The sequence below is a fragment of the Pomacea canaliculata genome, linkage group LG1 (genome assembly GCF_003073045.1).
Source record: "Pomacea canaliculata isolate SZHN2017 linkage group LG1, ASM307304v1, whole genome shotgun sequence".
Taxonomy (NCBI): Eukaryota; Metazoa; Mollusca; class Gastropoda; order Architaenioglossa; family Ampullariidae; genus Pomacea; species Pomacea canaliculata.
Window position 1 is genome coordinate 20,853,673 of NC_037590.1, and position 25,106 is coordinate 20,878,778.

Consider the following 25,106-nt stretch of genomic DNA (forward strand, 5'->3'; position numbering starts at 1 on the left):
TACTGACCGGCTTCATTAGGTGTTCACTAGTCTCCCCACCATGGGGCTCTCGTCCCTGTATCTCGTCACCCGCCAAGTGAAGCGACGCTTGCCTCCACTCATAACGGACTGCGAGAGCGTGTAATGTTTTTCACATCACCAATTTGCGCTTGTCCAACTCCTCGGGCCTTCTCCTTCTCCCTCCCATCTTTTTTCCATCCAAAACAGCCACCAAGCTCCCACCATCAACTGCCCAGTGCAAGTGCACTCCAGAATGTCCTAGAGGCGGAGGATGTCTAGAGACCAAGACAATTTCCCAAGAGCGAATAAAGTTACTCGTGGTCATTGTACAGTCTTGGCGGGCCAGCGCCGAGAAGTTATAAGCACTGTAAGGACCAACAGGATGAAAGTGGCCTCGGCTTATCAGAAAATAAAAACATTTTCCCAGAAGGCCTTGCGTAGTGGTGTCGTACTTTGAACTAAACGCACATAGGCTATAAGGATCCACTTTATATTTTGGTTTGCAATCGTTTTTCATCATATGCTTTTCCCTCCTCATTGAAAAACCAAAGGCATGTCGCCATGAAGAATAGATGGTCTGCATGAATAGACAAACTCGCCTTATGTGCAAGCAGGGTTCTTCAGTTTTCATGTGCTCCAGAAGTGTTCAGGACAACATGTAAAGGTTTGTTTACAGTGCAAGATGGTGTTCATAGAGTGCAAGGCTTTCTCCACATACTGATGTTATCCACAGGGTGTCAGGTGTTCGTCAAATAGTGAAAGTTGTTCTGTTCTGCAGAGAGTTTATCGTCAGAGTAAAATGTGTTCTCCACAGGATGTCTATTTTTTATATATTTATTTTTTCACTGCTTCTGTCTCACGTCCTGCAATCTATCCACCCAGTCCCTTTATATCCCATCGATCTCTGCTTTCGTTGTTTTTTAGTTGATTTCACGCTTCAGATATTTTTCTGCACGTTGCAGCATTGCATTCCATAATACACATCACGTGCGTCAAGCAAATGATAAATCACTTTAATATAACGCTTGACAGTTTCATCTCTATAATCTGCTTTTTCAATTTTATGTTCTGTGCCTTGTCTGTCCACCTTTTAGCTGTTGAGACAATGATTCACAGAAAATAAACTGCTGGAACATCCCGAGAACAGCGACAAAAAGGAAACAAACGCGAAATAAATTTTAAATTAAGCCCATTTGCACCTTTCTATAAAATTCCTAATCGTTCTGAGATTTCAGGAGCAAACATTTTATTGCAAGCCATATGCCTCAGCTTTCAGAAGCCACAAGGACATGGCTGCCTGACAGTAAATTTTGGCAGGCAGGAACGAGTTAGGAAAAATTGTGAAGGTACTCGTAGAAATGATAAGAACTCGTTTAAAAAAGGCTTCAAATAAAAAAGCTTCTCGTCTTGCTTGCTTACCAAGACATTTCAGTTTATCGCACGACAAAGCAGACCACTTCCACCTAACCAACGCCCGACTACTTCTCATTCTTCTGCACTTCTTCATTCAGGCGCTCTTCGAGACCCAGTCGTGTTACTCGGATGGTTTAATTCATGGCCAAAGCCCAGCAGTCGGCAAGAATCATTGTAGCAATGACCCGCAAGCAAAAGCAGCCTCTATCTGATGGTGTCCAAGGGAGAACACTTAGCCACCTCCATTACAGCCACACAGAGGCTCTTTCACGTACTTCTCGCTGCCGCCCTCTTCTCTCTTCTATCTTCGCGGAACCTCTGCCGTCTGTCTGGGCGTTTCCTACCCACAATGCTTTGCTTTGTGCGCAATTGGATTTCGCGACGAAAACCGGACACATAATTGACATCACGAAGCATCACCCAGCAAACCTCTTTATCTCCTGTCAGATGTGCCAGGGCCTTTGGCAAAGAAGGAACTCGTCCTTTTTCTCCTGGTCAGAGCTGGACAGATTTGCACGCAGGCAAGTAAGCGAACGGCGGGAAAGGTGCGCATACTGAGTATGCGAGGGACAAACAGGGAAGCAGACAAATGTATTCATTGCATGATGTGGAGAAAAAAAGAATGGTGCCTGCTTGTCTAAATATTTACAATTAAAATTTGTCTTTGACGTTACGTTTGATTATCAACTACAAAAAAAAATAGAGATACTCTGGCAGTATTTTCGCTTCTATCTCAGTGAACATACATGGTGGCAGAGCCTCTCTCTCGAATGTCAGGAGTTTTTATCAGCAAATTTGCTTCGTGCCTACTGTCTCAACATCATCGTGTGCCACAGATCCTGCCACGATATGCGGACACGTGGGCTGCTGCTCAAGATTTAATTAAATTTCACTCTGGCGTCACCTTTCTGGTAACGAATAAAGAAATGTATGGCAGTGCTTTATGTGCACATTAATAGGGTTCGACCGAGTGGAATACAACACGTGGTACAGGACAAGTCCAGCCGTTGATGGCAAAAGTACGGTTCCATTTCTGTCAAAACTGGATAAAATCTTCATTGCGGACTGTATTGCAATCTAGTAGAAACAAGAAAAGACAGAAATGACAAGAAAAGACCGATTGTATCTGGACAACCGGTTTCCTTGGAGTAAGTGAGACGGTTGGACAGCTGAATGACGTGTGAGTGAGACAGTTTGACAGCTGCATGCTTATTTAGTTACTTAGTCAATTTGTTTTTCTGTAAAGCATGTTTCTTTTTCATATACATTTAGACAACAACCGTTTTGCTAAAAAAAATGTCAAATGGAGTTGAATGGTTCGTCAACATTTCCAGTTTTACTATAACCAAAAAAAAAAAACAACTTTGTCACAAAACATAAATTCGCTAATTATGATCATTTATTGTATCTCCGTTTTACCTAAAATTCCTAACTGTACATTGAAAAATTGTGTCTAAATGGTTTCATTTTCTTGTTTTAAAAAAACTGTAGAAATCAGTTGTGTTAAGCTTACATTTAATGAAGAAATTGTTTGTATCATTGTTATGCATTACAGATTATTTAGAGATTATTAGCCAAATTATTGAATAAAGATGCTTATTTTTTTATATCAAAGTTAGATCGTCCTAAAATATTTTTATTAAGTTAGTTAACCAATATTTTGACACATTTTTATTACAGTCGCTTAACACTAATTTACTCATTTTCATTACAATCACATTTCATTATAATTGGCTAACATGTAATAAAGGAAAAAAATTTAAAACTGTTCAACCATGTGCACTAGAGCGGTGAGGAATCTGAGAAATAAAGCAAAATTAAATTATTAATGACAATCCTCAGATCAGCATCTTAACCTATCTTCATCAACCTTCACGATGTTTTACGAGCTTTTAAACACTCTGAATTTTAGAAACTGTTTCATAAAATAAAAATCCCAAAATTCCACTCGGTGCTGGTGATGACATAACTCCTTGGGAGGTCTTACATGCTTTTGAATTCTTGCTGTCACTCGCCATTCTCTAGAGACGAGCTGATGCTGCAGTTTCTATTGAGTTTTTTTCTTGGCAAAAGGACTGCAGCTTATTGAACATGTCATTCAACGACACTCACACCCAGAAAACCATTCTCTACAGACAACTAAAAAATGTAAAAAGCAGCAAAAAACCAACAAAAAAAAAAAAAAACAAAAAAAAACGAGCTTTGTCAAAAGAGGAAACATGTTTATCACGTTAAAGCAAACCTAGTAAACAACTTCTTATTACATAGAAACAAAGACTCATCACAAAAAACACACAAACACACTTTATCACATGTAAATGTAAGTTTATCATGTGTAAACCATACGATCATCTCATGTAAACAAATGTAATGAGGTGTCAATCGTATGTTTATCACATGTACACACAAGTATAGCGCTTGCGTGTTTCTTTGTTGCATAAATATACATTCTCAGGATACTCCCTTCTCTCCTACCTGTTAAAATGAGAGGAACTAGGATAAGAAGCTTCTTATAATTTAATAAGAAGGTTGACGCAGGTCTCAACAGTACACGAAGAAGAAAGTAAAATAAAGTGCAATGATTTGTCTCACCGATGGCATATTTTCTGTAGTGTTCGATTATTTCTTCTGGAGATTCTCGAACTCTGGTACTAAACCACGAGAGGTATGTCTTTTCGTTGTAACCACCACAGGAGTAATCGTAAAAATTCTGCAAGCAAAGCAAAAGAAATAATAATAGTTTTAAAGTATGAAAAAATTTTAAAACCTACTTCAGACATATATTAGTCATCAACATGAAAATAAAGGTGTCTTCTTATCGTCCGCTAGTGAAATAAATTGGTGTACGTGCTTAAAGCGGCAATAGAAGACTCAAATGGTAAATATGCAAGAAACAAATGACGATGTTAAAGGAGGAACCGAACCTTAACTTCAAGCAGCTTTTTCAGCCACCTCTGATGGCCAAATCCAGAATACATACTTTCCTTCAAGCAACTTCCCGAGTAGTTTTTTTCGTCTCTGCTCTGTAGTGCATCTGCCAGGAAAGTTCAATGAAGATGAAGATTAACGAGCTTACTCGATCAGAGAGTTAGCCGATGCCATAGATCACCTCCTCTGGCACGAGGGTAGGTTCGAGTCACTCAGGGAGGGCCTAAAGGCTAAGTTTTTAGACCCGCTTGTTTTCAAAGGGCGCATTAATACACTTCACAAGATTGAGCATATATCTTGAAAATCGGTATTTTTCAGACGATGTTTGAATCATCTTTTATCAAGACAAAAAACCGTTGGAGTAGTAATTTGGTTTATCAGAGGACATATTACAAAACCCTCTTTATGGAAGCATAGGTATGACTTTATGATTGAGTACTTTTCATTTGCTTTAATACTTTTTAAAGTTCAACACATCACCTATAACATCGCTAATTTTTGTCTACCATTAAAAGAAGCTATCTAGCTGTCACGGAAGCTTGATAGATACCAACAAAAAAAACTTTTTCTTTTTGGGGAACTTATTCAAGAAGGAAAGGAAGAACTTAAGGGAAGGGAAAGAACCCTTTTTAATCCCATGATACGTCTGTTTAAGTATTTATCTTCCTGTTTCCCATAGCGGCAAGATGAGTGCAAGAGATGCGGAGCCAGCAAAGTGGTACATAACCTTTGACCCTTCCCCCTTTCCTTATTCCCCTTTTTCTACATCATCTCACGCCGCCTCAGTGCCGTACCTACATATGTCTTCCTGAGTACACGTGGACGGGTGGATGGGTGGTTGTGTGCGTTGTGCGTGCAAGTGTGTGTGTATGTGTGTGTACGTGTGTGTGTGTGTGCATTCACGCGCTTGTGTTTGCTGTCTGAACTGCAATCCCGCCAGAAAAGACCTGCATTTACACGCCGTTTCATGCCACAGGCACCGATTAACTAATCGAAGTAGTCCCCAGAAAGCTGTCGGCGCGCAAATGGCCTTTTCGCCGCCATTGCACGTGTTGTCCACGAGGTGCGTGTGCACGTGACTAGGGCAAACCGTGCGCCGCGCTGTCAGGCAGTGCGAGAAAGCGTGCTCGTGCCTCATTTTTTTTCTTGGTTCTTTTCTTCCCCTCTCTCCTCAGGTGTTTCTCGCAACTCCCACGTGTGCGATTATGCAGGTGTTGTCACGGTGCTGCGTATGAGGCTGCTGTCAGATCACACGACCCGTCGCCGTCAGGCCATGCACGCCTTCCCTCTCTGGCATGGATCGACAGAACGGAAGGAGGGGAAAGACGAAGAAAATTGGGGTGGTGGTGGTGGTGGTGGTGGCGGTGGTGGCGGTGGTGGCGGTGGAGGCGGGGAAGCATATTGCACGTGACATATTCATTCGAAATCAAAATGAAAGCTTCGCCCTTCAGCCATTCACAAAGAGCGCATAGGCAACAGGCTCATTTTGTTTTTTTTTAGACGAATCCCACAAACAGAAAATGAGTTGGCTGGTGGTTTACACACTGTATCATCATGTAGCCCTTTGTTTGCATATGTTTATGTCCAATCTCCATAATGTTTATCGAGTAGATGTATAATATTTATGTGTCACGACACGTATTTATTATTTTTTGCTTTCTATGGATATTCCCTAGTATTATAGATGCTTATTATTTAGCAATATTCGTGTTTATTTTTATGTTTATAGTCATTTTATAGCTCTGGATTGATATGTCTTTGTTTATAACTATATTGTTGATGATTATTTCGTTCGAAAAGTAAATCGATTGTTTAAGGATGTTTTAACATTCTCTAGTCAAACAATAGTTATATTCTCTCCACAAAATCTGTGAAGTGCCTTGAATATCAAGCCGGGCAACTAATTAATTCCCCTCTTTCAGAGTTTTGTTTGATATTTTGCAAATCCTATTTTTAATAAAGTTCATAAAAGTCTGATACAGCATAATAAAATAACTCTCATTCAAAAAATCAAGCGCGAGCTATAATTACTCAAATAAATTAGGTCGCTCAGTTTCCGGATGTACAGGCCTCAATGATTGGTTAATACATGCTTCACCCGAAATATCTTTGCTGACTAAGGCTTCATTGGCAAAATAAACTATTATTTATAACCCTATATGTTATTTGTCTGTTTACAGGCAATAATACTTTTTGTACTCAGTTTCCGATAATAAAAAGAGTCCTTTGACTGCGCATGACAACAACTTTCCTTTGTGGAGGAAAGCCTGGCTTAGAGAAGCTCGGTGTGTTGACATCGATCATCGTTTGATGACGGGTTACCTCTGGCAAGACAATGCGTGCAGCCAGGATCGTCGCTCTCGTGGAGAAAAGGTCAAAGAACAAGCCGGAAGAGGGCGTGCCACCATGTCGCCGGTTCCCCCTGATACACCTGTCACAACGTAGGTATAGACTTCAATACACGTGCCGGGTTACAGGTGATGCTCGAGTCTGTCCTCAAACTGCTGCTACTGCCTGGTGCACAGTTCTGGTAGACAAACCCTTGACTGAGGTATACTACGCTTTAACAATGTTACCTATGAAAACCTGTACAGGTAAATGATATTGTGTTACTCAGTGTAGTGTACCTACCACGTGAGGGAAAAAATAAAATTAATCAAATAGTGGCAATGCATGAAGACAGAGGTTTAGTCACAAACATATTTCTCAGGGTGTGTGAGTGGGCGAATGATTTCCGATCCAGTCCTGATCTCCATCTCTGTTTTGTATGTTGTAACTGCGTCAATGAACACAAAAAGTTTGTAGACAAATAATTATGTTTCTCAATATCTCTATCGTGACGCACAACTCTGTATTTTAATGCCAGCCCTCGCACACCTAATAAAATGAAATATGGTCAAACTGAGAAATGTAATCTTAATGTCAATGTTTATTTATACTTAATGTATTTGTTATTGAGTTCAGGTCTTTTGAATTTCAACAGATCGAATCCCACCTAAAGCATGTAAGATGTTGTTAAATATGCTCTACAGGGCAAATGCAAGTGGGCATCTGATGTTTTTTTAATTTATTATACAGATATGGCTTTGGATATCTGTGGATTACTTTCTGTGAGGGAATGTTAAATTGTTTTTGAAGTTGTTTAAGCAGCGGCTTACTGATAACTGGCATGGAAATATAAGTCTGATCAATTTTGTATACTTAGTGTATTTCGAAGGTCGGTAGAGAGACAGAGAACTGAAGGACCACAAACTGTCTGGAACAGCATGATGACAGACAAAACTGGAGGTCTCTAGAGGTTGTCTATCCTTCGTAAGTAAGTAAATGTAAAGTGTATTTAAAAAAAAAACATCGATGATATAATACAGCAAGCCAACATGAAGCTGTTCACCCTTGAGCGAATAAACAAGAAGTAAACAACCTGAGTGTTGTTTTGTCTGAGACTTGTACAGGTCATCTTGCCCATGAAGCACATGCGACTTATGCTTTCCCCATCCCCGCATCTCTTCACTGACAACATTTAAAATGCTCAACAAAAATAAAAACAAAATAAAAATTATGTGAACATAAAAAAATGTTAAATATTATTATTATTATTCCCTTGCCAGCATGCCTATACTGAAGGACCAACTAAGTTAATCAATCTAAAGTTGTTAAATTAATTTAGCAATAAAGACAAAAGTTTAGTTCTCAGTCTGTAATGCCACCCAAGACAATGACTAGTCCAAACAGCTTTTGTGACCAAAAATAGTTTGAAAAAACCACCATCATCGATCTCTGCGCTCAGTCATGTTTCTGTAGGGATGCGATGTAGACACACATCAGGAAGAACATCATCGCTGTGCCTAGCGATGAACACGACAAGGTAGGCGGTGATGAGCAGGGGCGTGGAGGTCAGGACCTTTGCAACTGGCCGACTGTCATTAGGTGGCCATCAATCTTGCCGCCATCGCCATTCTTCCGTTTTCTTGCTAAGTCAAGTACGAATGAAGTTCTTGTCAGCGAAGATATAGAAATTTCAGAAAAAAGTCGTTCCGATGTTTATAGAAAGGTTTCTTCTTCCGTTCCACCATCCACCCCTAGCAAAGATACAGTCAGTAGCTTGGGATGATCGACAAGTCAGGAGATATGGGAGCGAAAGAAAAATACATCGTAAAAAAAGATCCCAGCCACTCTTGTCTTCTCGTCCGGAATTTCTCGTGATCTGTTATTCGTGTCAGCGAGAACCCCCGACAGCAAAATCGTTAGCTACTTTTGGTTGCTTGTGTGTGCCTTCTTCACACCGTGAAGTTTGTGTGATTCCAAGATGGCAGAGTAGGCGGAGGTTAGTGAGATGTGTGCTGCTGGAAAGCAATTTTTCACAAACGCAGTCACAAGGAACTCCTCTAAAAGTCACCTCCTCCCACGCTGTCACCGATATTTAGGTGTTTGTTTGTAATTGTTGACTGTCACAAATGTAACAGAAAAACATTCTTTGGCATCGTCCTCCTCCTCATCATCATCATCATCAGAAGCAGCAGCATCATCTCTTCTTTTTTTTTTCTCTTTTTTCTTCTTCTATCTCTCTCAAGAATAGTAAGCCACGCACATACACTTTCTGTAAAGATGGGCGCGGCTTAGACCCGAGGTAAAAGGGTGCAACATGGATTATACATTTTACATTAATCAAAAAATTGAATCAGGAGACTCGCATGTAGCTTACATTTAGGTTAATATACAAAGATAAAACTCTACAAACAGGCAACACGATGTATGATACATAACTCCAACGACTAAATAATTTAGGTTATCTAATACTCGGTTCTAGAAACAAAATCTTGAAATACGTCTGATAAAAAATTTCTCAAGAACTGGTAAAACACATTAGCTGGAGTCACCTTATAGATGCTATCTGTTCACTCGTACTTTCAACATCCACACCTTATCGGCTCAGTTGTCTTCTCAAAACTTTTGGTCCATTTACTGAATTTTTTTGTATCTGCAGCCAATATGGCGGAGGAAATAGATGTGAACATGAGCTTCTAGTGTCAGACAGATCTTCTGTCCGATCCAAGTAAACATTACCGAGGAGCATTCCAGGTTTTTTTTCAAACCGACTGACACCTCAGCCACGTGTTTACACAGTAGTAGGTCTTTGCTGAGAGGCTGAGCACCTTTTGCGTGCAGGTAAAACTTTGTGAAATTAGAAATGGAAGTTCATACATCTGACCCCTCAGACAAATATACCCGAGCCTCCAAATTACTGAAGTTCAAACAGTCACAGGACTGATATTACAGTGGTAAGCACAATCATATCACAGGGACATGCACTAATTAGGGATACAAACATGTGTCACAATCTCTCTCTCCTCCCTCTCCCCTTCTTCTCTTGAAGATGTTACACGGTTTTCATGCTTTATGTTAATCTTCTTCCTGAGTTACATACATACGAACTATATACTTAACATCACATTTTTCATTTTTATGAAACTACGATAGAGTTGCATGGTAGCGTTGCATAAATAATAAATATGGAAGATTGTGATCATCACACCTTGTAACGGGACCGATGGCTTAATCAATAAAGTCATTAGTTCTCGTTCTTTATCTATCTATTTTTTTTCAACAGCAATCGACCAGATTTTTCACAATACCCATATTTTCTGCGTAGGTCGAGAGGACAACCTTAGTGATTAAAGCAGAGGCACCCGAGTTCGAAGCTAGCACAGTAACCCGGTTCTGTGCACATGACTCCCCCAACACCCTTAGTCTACCCGGCTGTGATGTGGGTACCTGACTCCGGAGAAAGTGGAGGAATGCAAAGCAGCAAGGGAGAAGATGCTGGCCCTGTACTCACTGAAACCTGAACTGAAGATAAGTGAAGTTCGTCAACCCGCTACTCCTTAACAACAGTGAAGACTAACCTTTCTGATTTTTTTGATTTTGTTTTCGCAATACACGTGCTTTCTCGTGATACGCGCGTGACTGCATCTTCCTGGAACATGTTATTTCTTCCCTTCCAGTCCTACTGGTTTGCTGCTGTACCCGTCACTCCTTTTCTCTATTGGTACTTCTATGTTTTCTCCATCTCCCTTTAGTTATCTTGCCCACCCTCCTAAAGTTCTCGTAGCCCGTCTAACCCTGTCGCCAAGGGCGATCATATTTACCCGGCATGCACTTCTAATAAAATATACTTGATTTACACTGGGAATGTCTACACCATTTTGTTTCGCATGATTATGTTGGCACAAGAAAGCATCACGATCGCAAAGCTTTTTTTTTTTTCGTTGTTGGTGTTAGAAGAAAACAGCCGGTGGTGCGTTGTGTTATGGAACCTGGCCTACCTCCGGTTCCTAGATTAGGCAAGGGAGATAAATGGATCCTGTGATCGGAAGCGACTGGCAAACAGTTCCAGGAAACCCTCATCGGTCAGTCTGATCCGACAGTTTGATTATGTTTCTTTTTTTTTTCTTTTGGCCTGAGTCCATTCATTTATTGTTAGTGTTTGTCGCCACCAAGTTAACGGTGCCTGCAAGATATTGTCAGTCTCAGTCTCAAATGCCACTCTCCTTGGAGGTTCATCGCGGTCTCAAAGACTTCCAGAGCTGAGCAAACTTAAAACTAACCTAACTTTCAACAGGAGGATGAAACATGTTAAGACCTGCATCGCTTCTGTTTGATGTCCTTAACACACAACCTTCTGCACTAAATCCATTGGCTATAACTGAATTGTTAGTCGTCCATATTTGGTAAGATCCCTTTAGGACAAGAAGAATTTTTTTTTTTTCGATTTGTGAATGTTAGTCGATACCGCATTTCGCAAACATAAACTTTGAAGAATGTCAACAACATGGTATCCCGCTACACTGCTTTTTCCTAATATTTGAATTTTCTCGATATTAAGCATTCCTGCTATATTTCATCTTTTTTTTTAAAGAGGAACAAGCCTCTATCGATGTAGGTGAGGTCGTCTTCCTTGTGCAGACAGAAATAATCGTGGATCAAAGTGTTTTGTTGAATACCTGACACAAGATGTGGATGTTTCGTAAACACAGACTGCAGGTCGCATACATCAAAGCACATTCTTCAAAGTACCTTTCAGTACAATGTGCGTTAATGGTTTGGCATTTTACCTCATTTACTATAGAAAGTCCATAATATACATCAAAGTACAATTTGCAAGTCAGAAAGCAAATATCCATGGATCACAAGAAGGTTTTGAATTGTTATCAGCAGACATGATAAAGACCAGTTCTATACAGAGAAACGTTTCCTGCAGGTGAGTCTTATTTCCACTGTGTAATAAAGAAACGACGAGACGACAACAAATAAAGTATGTTCATCATGTGTGCGAACCTTTCGACTGGCAACAAAGGCTGCACGACTCACAAAAATAGAAATCAGTCATGAACTGTCGTTTTTAATGGAATACAAATATTATACATGAAGCCTTCCTGGATTTTTTTGCGGCCGTTCACAATTGTTTCAGGATATTTGCCAGGTAAAGAATCTGACATTCGCAGGTTTGCTTTCATCTTCAGGCTCCGCATCTTTCGTTCGCTTATTGACAGTGTTTATAGTCGCGATGCTGTTGATGCGGTGGAAGGTGTCGTAGGTAGACATCGATTGTCGGAGTGCGAGCTCCCACAAAAGCACGCGCGCGCCCCCATCTGTTTGGCGTAGCGGATCCATGGCACGCGAACACAGCCCTCCCTCCGATAATCATCATCACGTTAACTGTTCATTTATAGCCGACGAGATGTTGCCATCATCATCTAACAGATCACCAGAGCTGTTGGAGTCAGCTTGTAAGCGCATATTTCAGGCTTGAGAGATCATCACATTGATATAATCACAGATTTACAGGGATTTTCGAGTTACACACGTGCGACAAGTGTCTCGTGTCAGCATTCAGCGAGAAAGAGTCATGGGGTAAAAGCTGAGGTTTGTTGTATGAAACAAATGTGTTCGAAACAAAGCAAAGAAAAACAGATCGAAGCACGTCAAAGCGAAGCAAAACAAAGCGAAGCAAAACAAAGCGAAGCACAAGAAAATGCCGGTGACCACTGCACGCAAACTCCCATCCTAGTCTTGTATTCCAATTTAAGTGCCTGAAAGTTTATTAGACGCTAGTTACAGATATTCCAGTCTGCAGACGAGGGGATAAAAGTAGCTTTCAGAAGATGCATCGCCGTGGAGTAACGAAGCGGTGCGGCGAATGCTAGTCTGAGGTGCATGACAGATCGGGTAGGCAGGCAGAGGGGAGGAGAGGGCTGGGAGAGGAGATAATTCTGAGCCCCGAATCCTTAATAAGAAGGGAAGTGGGAAATTGAGAGAGAGGAGAAAAATTAGAGAAGGTCAGAGAGACATAAAGCAAGTCAGACACGGTGAGAAAGACCAGACAAAGGAATGCATTTTTGTTTACAGATTCCTAAGCGTTGTGGATACGTCTAAAAAGTAACTTTGTCAGGATTTTTGTTAAATATTGCTGCTTGCTGTCTCTCTAACAATTTAGAAAGTTTGTCTCTGGGAAAAAATATCCGTCATGTTTATTAAACAGGTTATCAGCGAAATAATCCCTTGCAAACAAGGCGCAACTTTGGATAGGTAAGGTCAATAAAGAAAAGTGAAACAAATAAAGTTAATAATACTTCAGCCATTTCTTAGAGTTCTCTTTTTGCTTGTTCGTTTCTAAGTCTGACTAAACTGTCGTTTGTTTGTGTCATACACATCATTATAACCGTCCTGTATACCCCAATAATACTAACTTCATGGATCATAAAAAGGAATAAAAACCAATAAATACAAAAATAGAAGATGGATTGCAAATGCACGTCTGCAAACGACACCAAGACGTTCTTCATACTCAGGCCCCCTTCCGTTTTCTCGCTTATTCATTGTCAATGACATGCATTCGTGCGATATGTCGACCCTGACAGAGAGAAGGACGGACACCACTCACGCCACGTCCAAGGAAGGACACGCGAAGCTGGAGGCTCAGGTCGTTAGCGGGAGAACGGGACCCTGTCACAGCCCCTGGTCACAGGGTTCCTCCCCTCGCACGCCAGGCCGACAGTTATAAACAACCGTCATAAGATACAACCGCCGACCAGGTTGCTGCCTGCAAAATCAAAATGAATCGTTTCGCTATGCGATGAGTGTCGTATTGTACCTTCCCTTCCACTTTCGTTATTGAAGTACAAGGCATTGCTTTTTGTGCAGCCACTTGTCCACTAGTCGGCGAAAGTAGTCTGGAGCAATCATTTGAGAAAAGAGCTCTTAATTTTTCTCCAGAGGTTTGGCTCCTTGCTAGTGCGGGAGAGGGAGAGTGTGTGTGTGGGATACGAGAGGGGGAAATTGGGAGAGATAGGGACAGAGAGAAGAGGAACAGATGGAGAAAAACAGTGATAGGACAAGAGAAATATATTTATATATAAGGCGACGAAACTCAAGTGTAGAATGGAGAGAAAGAGAGAATAAAGAGAGGAATTCACTGTTATTGCATCCTTTCATCAACAGCAATCGTCGTGCATGATGTTCACACCACATCAGGAGCTGTGACTCACCGCGAGCGTTCTCCACAAGCGGCTTTTCACGCCACGCCTGGTCGCATTACCGCACACCTACCTTCCCACAGTGCCACCCGCTCGGTGCCAGACAAAACATTTCGTTCAGAAAGAATGAAAAACAGAAGAGTTGGCGTGCGCACATGTTTCATGCGACTGTTTCTATGGACCCAGGATTCAAAACCCTTGACCGAATGATCTTGCATCCATGAACAATTTTAGTTTCAGATTTTTTAGCAATAATGAATGATTAATGATGAAAACGATTATTTATTAATCTATGATGTAATTAAGCTCCCTACCCACCTGCATTCTGATTTTGAGAACTGACCACCTTATAAAATATGTCATTTATAGCTAAAAGTATGAAAAAAAGTGAAAGTGCGGTACAAAAGGTAGTATACACGGCTGTATAGCATCACGCTGAGTAAAGAAGTTAAGAGATAGAGAGGGAAGGGGAAAAAGAAAGAAAAAAGGAGAGAGGGAGTGTGTGGGGAAAATGTATCCGAAGGATGAAGGCGGGTGGAGGGGTAGAGAAGGCATGCAGGTAGTTGGCTTCTAAGGTCTTTGCCCTGTAGTACAAGCGGTAGAAAAATCGAGGGCTTTGGAGCCGAAGCTCCCGGCACTAATCAGGGTCTTACCCAGCAGAAGTACCCGGCTTACGAAATCTTATGCTGCAGTGATGTCTACCTGGGTGGCACATACAGATAATACCCTAGTTTACAGGTTGCTGTATTTCATCTACCCTATTCACACAACATGCGACTACAACACACCAGAAGCAGAAACGGTAATAATAGTTTCAACAAATTTAAAGTCAAATACTTTATTTTTAAAAATACCGAAAATCAGCGATATTTTATTGTAAAAATAACATCAGAAAATTTAACTCCCCTTTTTATTTTGACTATTTTTTTTTTTTTGTTTTTTTAACTTGATTGAGTACATCAGAAAAGAAATAACTGTAGAATCCCTCTTCCCAAGGCAAACAGCGCAATGAGAGTGTTGAAGGCAATCACCTGAAGGACACTCGAGTCTCGACAAAGCTCCACGAAGAGCGTCTGCCTCTTTGGTGAGAGTATGTGTGCACAGCAACCCCTACATCCCGTTGACTGTGTCTCGCTGGGCAAACACTTGACCACTTGGCCACTCGGTCCTTTCACTGCCGTCTGTGAGCCTCGTTTCCACAACGTCAGGCCGCCACTTCCTTTGAGCATCTTCCAGACCTCCTCCACGACATTCTACAGGGGAAAAAAAAACCCTGGGACTTGTAGAAGTCGCTAGTCCTATCAACACATCTACATAATGAGAGAAAGCTGGTCACGTTCCGCTGATAAGGTTTTTGACCCGAGAGGGAAGCGGACTGCTGTCTCTGATGAATTGTTCGTGATTATTTTGTCGCACCACGGCTCAGTGGTGATGCTTTCTGGCCAACGAGGCCCATAGCCCCAGTGTTTAGCGGCCACGGTTATCCATCCATCATCAAACGATCACCATTGATTGTCTATCACCAGCACCTCATCCTGCCTGCCAGTCATACCCCACCTTGGATTTCTGGGAAACTATTATAAAAACTGAGAGCAGGATTTCAATTTTTACTGAATTGTAGATATTTTTATAAGACGTGTTTCAGCGGAAAAAAATGTGAACGGACAAGGAAAAGCAAAGAAAGCATCAAATAATTTTAGATAAATAACTTGTCATGACATCCGAAATTATTTAGAAATTCATTTATAAATCCTAAGACTATATTTACAGACTTTCACTTACCAAGGGTTTCAAGAAGGATGACAAAATTACAAATGCTCTAAATTTGATTTTTTTCCAAGAGAAACTTCCGTTTCTGTAAATAGAAACTATTTCAGGAGTGGACTCGTGTCTAACATTAACCCCTTGCTGTGGCCATTCCAATAACAAGCCGGAGTGTAAGGGACACTTGGTACTTCACACGTGTCACTTGAGTTAATGAGGCATGTTACGGGATGTCCCTTTTATCTCAGCCCCGCCAGTGAAATCGCCGATCGTTGGGTAGCGGAAGATGAGAGGGGATGGAGTGAGGGATAAAAACAGGGGGGGGGAGGGAGAATAGCTCGGCGCTTGCTGGCGGTGGGACAGAAGACAGCTAATAACGAGGCACCTGACAATAAATCATTTTCTTCCCATTCTGTGTGACCACCGCACGGGCACTAGTCTTGCTGATTTGATAAATAGGAGAGTTTGTGGTGTGTGTGTTGTGGAGGGAGGGGTACAAATGATGGCTGGAAGATGGAGTCACTACCAGATGCATGTCTATATGTAGTTTGCATCAGGACCTGAATCCAGTCTAGTCATTCGTTTGCAAAAGTCGTCTTCTTATAACTTGTCTTTCGTCTCAATTTTTTTTTGTTTCTTTCGAAGGTGCAGAGGCAAGCACAAATAACGAAATGCAATAGAAATTAATACTGAATAAATAAACGTGTTTCCAGTGAAACTCGTGGAATGGGATAGAAATTTTAAAACAAAAATTATTTTGCAGTCATGATGCTAAGATATGGGATCTCAAAAGGTATTTGACCGTCTTATAATGAAGAGGAAATTTCATTCTCTTGAAAAATATACGAAAATACTTTGTTTCTTTCTTCTAGACGATAATTTGTAAACGGCAAAAAAGAAATAAAATAAAATTTTTAAAAGTGGAATTTTTGAGAGATGGAGGATAAACAAAACATCAAGCATCTACCTAGATAAAAATAGAAAACATGAAACGAGGACATCTGCATTTTAGTGAATAAAAAATGGATTCTGTCTAAGCCTTCCTCCTTATGGCATCCATCAAATATTTTAGCCAAGTCCGTGCTAAGAACGTTAACTCACAGCTGTTTGGGCGACGAGTTATCGCGCTTCGCCACTGAACTCAACGAAAAATATACGAGGGATGTTTGACAGTTAGGGAACTGCAATTTCTCCCTGACAGTGGTTTATTCTCAATTTATACATTTCTTCCGTCCTCCCTCTCTCCGTGGTTCCCCTCTCGTTTGACAGCTTTGGACGATCATTTGACGATTGGGTGCATTATCTAAACACCGCAGCACCTAAGCGGACGGTGATCATCATCAATTGCTGAAACTGCGAATATTAAATCGGGGAGTGGTTATTGATTCTCTATTGATTGCAGCGCCGCCAGACTATCAGGTTAACGATGATAGCACTGTTTTCGCTCGTATTATTTCACGCTCAGCTATTTATCGCTGTCTTCTATTTTTAAGAACTTGAAGCATCCACGAATGTAAAATGTTTAAGCTAAACAGATACACACCACCCCCACCAAAAAAGTAAAATAAAAAAAAAAACACGGGCTATCCTTTGTAGATGTTATCTCTGCTTCGATAATTTTCAGGAGGACAGGTCATTTATTTGTTTTCTGTTTTGTTTATTTGATCACAAATTAATGCTTTTCGGTTTGTTAGTATTTGTTTTGCATGAACGCATTTATATTTGTATGCATGCATACACAAATGTATATATTTATTTATGCACAAAGTGTGAACATCAGTAGTTGTAAGACAGATGAATGCATCGAATAAAAGGTTGCACATGATGTTACGTGTTCTTGGGTATGCATGTATGCACGCAAACTTACACACAAAAGTCCCCCAGTATGCATGCGTGGTTTACTGACTGAGCTGCTCAAGCAGCAAAACAAAGACTTTTTGACTTGTCCTTGGTCAGTTGGAAGTGTCTCGACAATAAAGAAGCTCGACAAAAACGAAACCCAGAATTTCAAACAGAAAAAAAGGAAGTTAAAATGGATGTTGGCAATAACAGGTAAGAAAAACGTGTTACCATCGGAAGGGAGGTAGATGGGTTTTGTCGCCTCGTTCAATGTTTCCAGATAAAAAATAAACAATTTGGGGAACTGGCTTGACGTTTGCAGGTGCGTTTTTTGTTGTTGTTTATTTGGTGCGTTTTTGTTGTTTATTTCTGCCGCGAATTTTCCTCTGTGAAGGTAAAATGGTCTTTCGTTTGCTTGCGCACCTGCTTATATGCATTTTGCCTGTTCGTCCTGTGTGCTTGACGACAGTGTTGACGATTGTTGAGATGGATGATTTTGTGACAAATATTTTTTTGCCGCGATGCCAGGGAGGTGAAAGTCAGGTCTGCTGCAGGAATATTCGGATGGTTTCGCCTACCCTACAGAGGTCAAGCCGGTCGCCCTCGGGGTTCATCAGAGCTTGTGACGTAAACGTCAACATACGGGTGGCATTAGCACACAGCATGCCAAGAACCGAAAATGAACGAATGTGAGAGACGAGGAATGGAAAGAAAAAGTAAGAACAAACAGAAAACAGAAAAGAAAGGCCAATGCATTTGGTGGGTGCCACAGCGACCATCGCTCAGTCAATACTGGTGTAGCGAGCCTGGCGGACCTCGCCACCGGAGGCTGTCGACGAGCTAAAAGACGGGAATCGATGCTAACAGAGTTTTGGATGCTCTGGCAAACACTGTCAAGATAATTGCAAAGTTAGTCCGAGCTTCCATTTCCACGCTAGCCTCGGCTCTCTCTCACTCTCTCACCGAGAAAGCTGTGTTTAAGATGACAAATCCTTCAACGTCTCTCCTTCCTTATGTCGGAGTGCGAAGACGGAACAGAAGGTGGACCTCGGTTGTCCATCGCCGAGAGGTCAAATATGGCAGGCAAATGGAATACTATATCTGCGAGTTACACGAGCACATGAATACAGTCTGTAGTAGATGTTATTAAACTTATTGCCAAACAACTTCTCTTCGGGATAGAGCATACGAACATCTCATTAACAGATTTATCAGATCAGACACTCTTTGGAGACAAAGAAAGGACAGGCAAAGAGGTATTTAAGAATAAATGAGAAATTAAAGATAAACAGCCATATAAATAGATTGGTAGATGTTTGGAGGTAGAAAAGGTGATCAAAAAACAGGTTAATAAGTAGACAAACAAACAGAAAGGGATCAAAGCCGGTAAAGATAAATAAACAGATAGGATGAAGGACAGGCGGGTAGACTATATTCACGCAGGCAGACAGACTGATGAATTAGGAAAAGATTTCTTCGCTGAAAGCTATATTAACTGGTCAATGTAAAGGGGCATATAACTCACACTGTATCGGAAGATGGAGATACGATCAACATGGCTGCGCTCGGCTGCTCGCAGATAAGTTCATGTCTCGGGGCACCGGAAGTGAGGGCGGCAGACGCTCGACACGCGGAGGTTCCTCTGGAGGGCACTCGTGCTTGAACGCCTACAGCTTCTCTATCTCAGCAGACGACACATATCATCACAGGGGCGTGGGTCTTGCTTTCTGGATAAAAACCTATCAACTGCTTCACCAGTCAATGTGAGCGGCCGATGGTGTAGCGGTTAAAACATGTTTTCGTTACTGCAGTGAGAGGCCAAAGGTTCGGATCTCGTCTTGGGACAGGCAAGCAGTTGGAGTTTTTCTCTGGGTGCTGTGATTTGTTTTCCTATTCCCTTCCCAAGTTGTAATACAAAATGCTTTTAAGTAAGAGCAGTTTCCAGACAAAGCAGGCAACCAGTATTATGAGTGTCTTCAAAATTGCAAGAAACTTTCGTGAGGACTATTATTTTGCGGAAGCTTGTTAGCTGTTGCCTTACTACAAGCATATCCTTTCCACAATAAACAATCATAGCCCATTACCCTAAAAATTAGAAAGCTTTTTATTAATATAAAGGTAATGAATGCGTCCATCTTTTAAGATTAAAAAAAGTAATTTGAGTGCGGAATTTTTAAGGAATCTTGTGGACACTACTGATATATTTTCCACCCAAAAGACCATCGTGGCCTTTTAGCCTTAGTATATTTAAGGATATTTGAATGGAAAAGATGAGTGCGACCACCAGTAAGTGCAATTAATTTAGTAACAGTTTCTAAAACAGTAATTCAGTAGTAATTCAGTAACACAGTAGCTTGCTAGTAACACTATAACTCAGTTAGTAACACAATAACACAGAACACAATAACATCGTTAGCAACCCAGACAGAATAAAATTTCTTTGTATAACTGAAACTATTTGTATGTTGCAGACAAGTAAAGTAACACTATCCGTTGTTCTGACTGTCCTGCTGTCTTGATACATCGACTATTCTCTGAGAAGGGGAAAAACATTTTTTTAGTTCGGTAGTTTTGATGCACGCGGGTTTTTTTTTTTTTTTTTTGTTGTTGTTATTGTTGTTCACAGATTTTCCTTTGAAACTTTTGAATCCAGCTATCCATTATTTTGTATTCCAGTGACGTCACCAACACAACCGCATCGATTCCGTCTGGTCCGTAGTGAGAACAAAACTTTACTCCCAGACTTGGATGGCACAATAGGTGATTGATGTATATCTGTGCACACACACACACACTACACACACACAGACAGTCGAGCGTGCACGTAAATGTCGCTGTTCAAAATTTCAGTAAAGCTTGTGAGCTGCACCATCACTAGGAAATTTTAAACAAAATCTCGAGTTTTTCTGAATTGTTTCCGTAATCCCATGGATGATATTTTCTAAAACATTACTAATATCTATGCCACCAAAAGTCGTTTGACACTGTTTGAATTCCTCAGAACCACATAGAGTGGCAAGTAATAAACCTGTTTACACTTCTTATATTTGTTCATCTTTCCGAGCAGTGTGTCTGTATATCCTTGTTTATAGAAGTCTTTGCTATCAAATTCTACCTAAGATTATTAACTTCCATAGAATAATATATCGTTTAGCAGTAACGCAGCAAAAATGGCTAGATAGATGCTGGGTTTGACTGATTTTTAGAAAAGAAAACAAAAATGTTTTGCTAAGCGTCACCTAAAGTTTGAAAAAATAGAAAATTGCTCAAGAACTTCTAACTCTGCTCTAAACATACAGACTGGTAATACACTGATGTATAATACTATTTTTCTTACAGAAAAAACAATCAGTTCATCTGCTAGTATTAACAATGAATTTAACAATAACCTGGTCTCACATGTAACCAATCATTTTGTGTCATTTACTTCAATATCTTTCTTATCAAACTTTTTTTCTCTGTTCTTGTTCAGTCATCAGCAAGAAGGGTCAATCGAAAGAAAGGTTAATAATGAGTTGTTAGTCAAATAGTTTTGCCTTCCCAGGCTTTGAAACAGACAATTAGAAGTTACAAAGACGTTACAAAGTAAACGGTGATTATTCACATCTTTCGACTGACTTCCTGAAAAGACAAACAACCCGCAGCAACATTATTGATGGCACCTTGTGGGACAAAAACATCCACAGACGATAAAAGTACCAGATGTACTAGATTATTCCAAAATGTCAAAGTACCAGATATGTCAGAAGACCATTCACAGAAATGAAAAACAGAACTTTTTTGTGTAAAGCCTCCTGCCGGTAAAAAGTCTCAGGGTTGTAAATTAACAGACACAGATGTTGGGTGTGGATGGTTTGAGTTCTTATCATCAACACACGGTCACAGTCGGGAATATGATACCGATGATTAAGAGTGAAAGGCTGTTAATTTCGATAACCAATGTACACTTAAAAAAGCTACTTGGAGTGAGGGATTTGGGCAAATAGAATTGTGGGACTTTTCCAAACCAGTATAACATAGAGCGGCAATAAATAACAATGTTGTGATTCTCTAAATAGTAAAACGACTACAGAATAATAATTTTAAAAATTGGACAACAGAAAATGTAGGTAAATGGAGATGATTTGAATAATAAGAATTTCAAAGAGTGTGAAAACTACGGATTAAGTCCATCTCCGAAATACCATTCCACCAGGCGCTATGCGCGGGGTCACCTGCGGGCGCGGGGTCATGGGGGTCGCTGCTCGCACTCGGTGTTGGTGAAGACAGTGTGGGTTGAACACAAACGTTTTTGCTTTTATGATCTACTTTTTCTTCTTGCAAGAAAATCAAGTTTTACGAACTACTTTGAATTTCTCCCCAGCTACAGCAACAACTGTTCATGATGAAAGTGGCTAGATAATTGCTTCCGGTGATTTGTTCATTAGGAAAATTTATTCCTTCTAAACCATGGAAGTCCTCTACGGTATTGTTTTCGCTTTGTTGAACCAGTCCACATACAATTGTTGTTAATTTATTTGTTTATTTAATGAAGGTTTTGTTTAGCGGCAATCAATCAAAAAACTTAGCAGTCTCTTGTGGTCAGTCGACTCATAAAGATTACACGGTACTGGAATCACTGCAGTTAAGTAAACAGAGACTTGGAGTTCAAAGGTCAGGCTGTTTCGTTGGCAAAATGTCAGCTGTATCCAGTAATGATAGTTAGGCTGGCCCCGAGAGACTATCTAGTGCCCCTGACACCCAGTCCTGCATGCCCTCTTGCCCTAAATCTTTCGAACTTCCTGTCACCAGCATTCCTGATCTCCCCTTACATAAACCGTTCTTCATTATTCCCTTGCTAATTGCCATGACTCCTGTTTAGTAATCGCTTTTCCACAAACCTCTCTCCACAAAACATCCGATGATAGGGAGTGGGTGATCCAGTCTTTGACATTCTGGTGTCTATAAACTGTTACCTGCGCCAAACATGTTGACATTACATCACCAAGGACGTCTAGACCGTGGAAGACAAGTCGAGAAACATTTAACTTATCATCCAAATGAATAAAAAATTACTCTTCCTATTATTATTATTTACTATTTATTTATATATATATATATACGCGCGGTGCCCGATGAGAAGGTGAATGTCATTCATTTTGAAGGAAAGTTATTTCAACTTGCTCTGTGCACGACATGACCTATGACGTCAGCAGTCCAGATCCTTTTCCTTGGCATTTTCTTCCCCTCCTGTCCCTCTCCAAGTAGTACACTCTGCACTCGACAGCGTTCTCAACAAAAACGCCGTTGTCTTCCGTCTGTTGTCTTGCTTTGTAAGAAGATGAGGGATGCCGAGCAAAAAGCCATGTTCAGCAAAGAAGTGAGAGGCTTTGTGTTGGATGTGATCGATGGTTGTGGAAGTCATCGGTCTAAAGGCCCGTTAGGTTGAAATTATTTTCTAGTCACCCCGTTTACATGTGGTTTCGTTCAAAGTCATCCTGGCTTGTGCCACAATGTCTAGCCGCCACAGTCCTCGCATCCAGATGGTTCACCCTCTATCATCGTTGTTATTTAAAATAAGTTTTTAAGTGACCGAAAATTCTGAAGTGTTGTTTGCCTTTTATTCTAACATTTCTTAAGCAAATATTCAAATATCTTAACCAGTATGTATTTATATTTGGAGGTCTAATGCACGATCAATGTATGTATTATGTACATACATATCTATATATTTACCATGCATGGGGCTCTGACAGTCTAATGCATTATCAATGTCACAGATACGAGTCTGGCAAAGAACTCTCAGGCGACCTTTTCCTGGGCCGAGAAATCTGTTTGTCAATTCCGTGATCCACTTCATGCAAGCGCGCCTACCACTCTATGTCAGCTCTGTCAGACTAGAGCAACTTCCTTCGCCATCCATTTGTCATTTGGTATTCGTCTAATCACCGTGTCAATGTGAGTGTCCGCTGAACGAAAGCGAGGCGGATCCTTGCGAAGAAACTTCTTCAGACGACCACATCCTCTCCCGACCTGACGCTCAACCTCGTAGAGTACCGCGGCTCATAAAATGGTGGCAGCAGTCAGACAGGGACAGACTTTTGCGACATTGCTACCTGAGAGTATGTTAATGTCCCTCGTTTAAAGGGGAAATGAAGGTTGCCTTTAACCCAGAAAATGTAGTTTAAGTTGTTGATTCGACTTAAAACATTACCACCTAAAGAAAAAAAAAATGAAACAAGGGAAACTGATTATTTTGGAGGATATTTGATATTAAACCTGAAGCTTAAAGTGAATAAATTAATAAAGATCTACACAATAAAAATTCTTAACTCCACTGAAACGTTTCCTTAGAAACAAACTCAGACTTTGTGAACTCGCTCGTGGCAATTTCTGTGAAGCCTGGAAGTTCATCTCTGGCAAATCAGGTTTGACACTAGTCGAGGACCAGTCTGGACTGATCAGACGAGGATAACGTGCATCTCTCAGCACCGCCCACAACTAATGCTAACGTCACGAGGGCGCTGGGTGCAGATGCTGTCCACGTGACCAAGCCATCCAGGCTCTCGATGGCTTAGTGGATCTCTCTCGGTGCACGTGCGAGTTCAGCATGCAGGAAGACGACTTCCATGACGATTAAATTGCTTCTGATATAAAAGACGACCAAAAATGTTTTCTTCGCAATAATTTTCTTTTTCTTTTCTCGGTCATCGTCGTTTGCTTCTTTTTCCTCTTTAATTTTTTTCTGATATAGTTATGAGGAAAATAAATCTTAATTTGTTAAAAGTTTCAAAATATTGTATTACCCAAATCGATTTTCAGTTGACAGTACAAACACTTTCTTTTAAAAAAAGACAAAAATAAAGAATAAGATATTTTTTCCATCGTGTATCATCGGCACCATCTAAACTGTAAGCTCTGTAGCTTTTACTAAGGCTGACATATATGTTTCTCAAAAAGAACGAGCACAGAAGCAGTAAATCAATTAAGCTCATAACTAGTATTTACTCGTGTTTGCTCTGCTGACTCGCACACACAAGTGAACAAGAGACTTGACCCGCTGCTGCATCATGCCAGACTACATCATGCACGTGGACCCTCGCTTGATCAATCTTTGCCTCGTGTAAGACAAAGAAGGAGATGCAAGCAGATCCTGTTACGCTTAGTTGCGCGCAGTTGCAAACACCGAGATATGGAGTAGACAGGCTGTGGGAGGGTAGGGTGGAGGGAAAAACAGGAAAACGAATAAAGTAGTCGACACGCAATTGATTCTTGTTGCTGTAAAGCCAGTGCTGATGATATGCCCCGCGGCCATTAAAGAGCGCACAGTGGCAAGGTGTGTCCACGTGACGAGCACTGGCATGCAAAGACTAAGATTAATGAGTTCAGTGCCTACAGTGCAGTAGGTGCGAGATATGCTTCTATATAGTAGTGCTGTGTCACTCAAGCACTCAGAAACACCCCTTGGTAACTGCTTGGGAACAATGATGAAAAGGATTGGTTTGACAGTCGAAGGGGAGTTAAAACGAGAAGTTAGTAAACAAACAAATAAGAGTAAGGGGGACTAAAGGGGTGTAAAATGAAAGAAAGTAAAAAAAAATAATAATACCAAAAAAAAAAACAACAAAAAAACCACAAAAGTTAGCTCGA

At 40.7% G+C, this 25,106-nt stretch overlaps 1 protein-coding gene across 2 annotated transcripts in view; it reads right to left on the reverse strand.

Moving 5' to 3' along the window:
* LOC112566849 overlaps window positions 1–25,106 on the reverse strand; it is a 68,485-nt gene that overhangs the window by 12,139 nt on the left and 31,240 nt on the right. For both annotated transcript variants that reach the window (XM_025243248.1, XM_025243256.1), the window contains exon 3: window positions 4,006–4,123. In XM_025243248.1, the coding sequence (XP_025099033.1) occupies window positions 4,006–4,123 (118 nt within the window). The remainder of the gene's footprint in view (window positions 1–4,005; window positions 4,124–25,106) is intronic.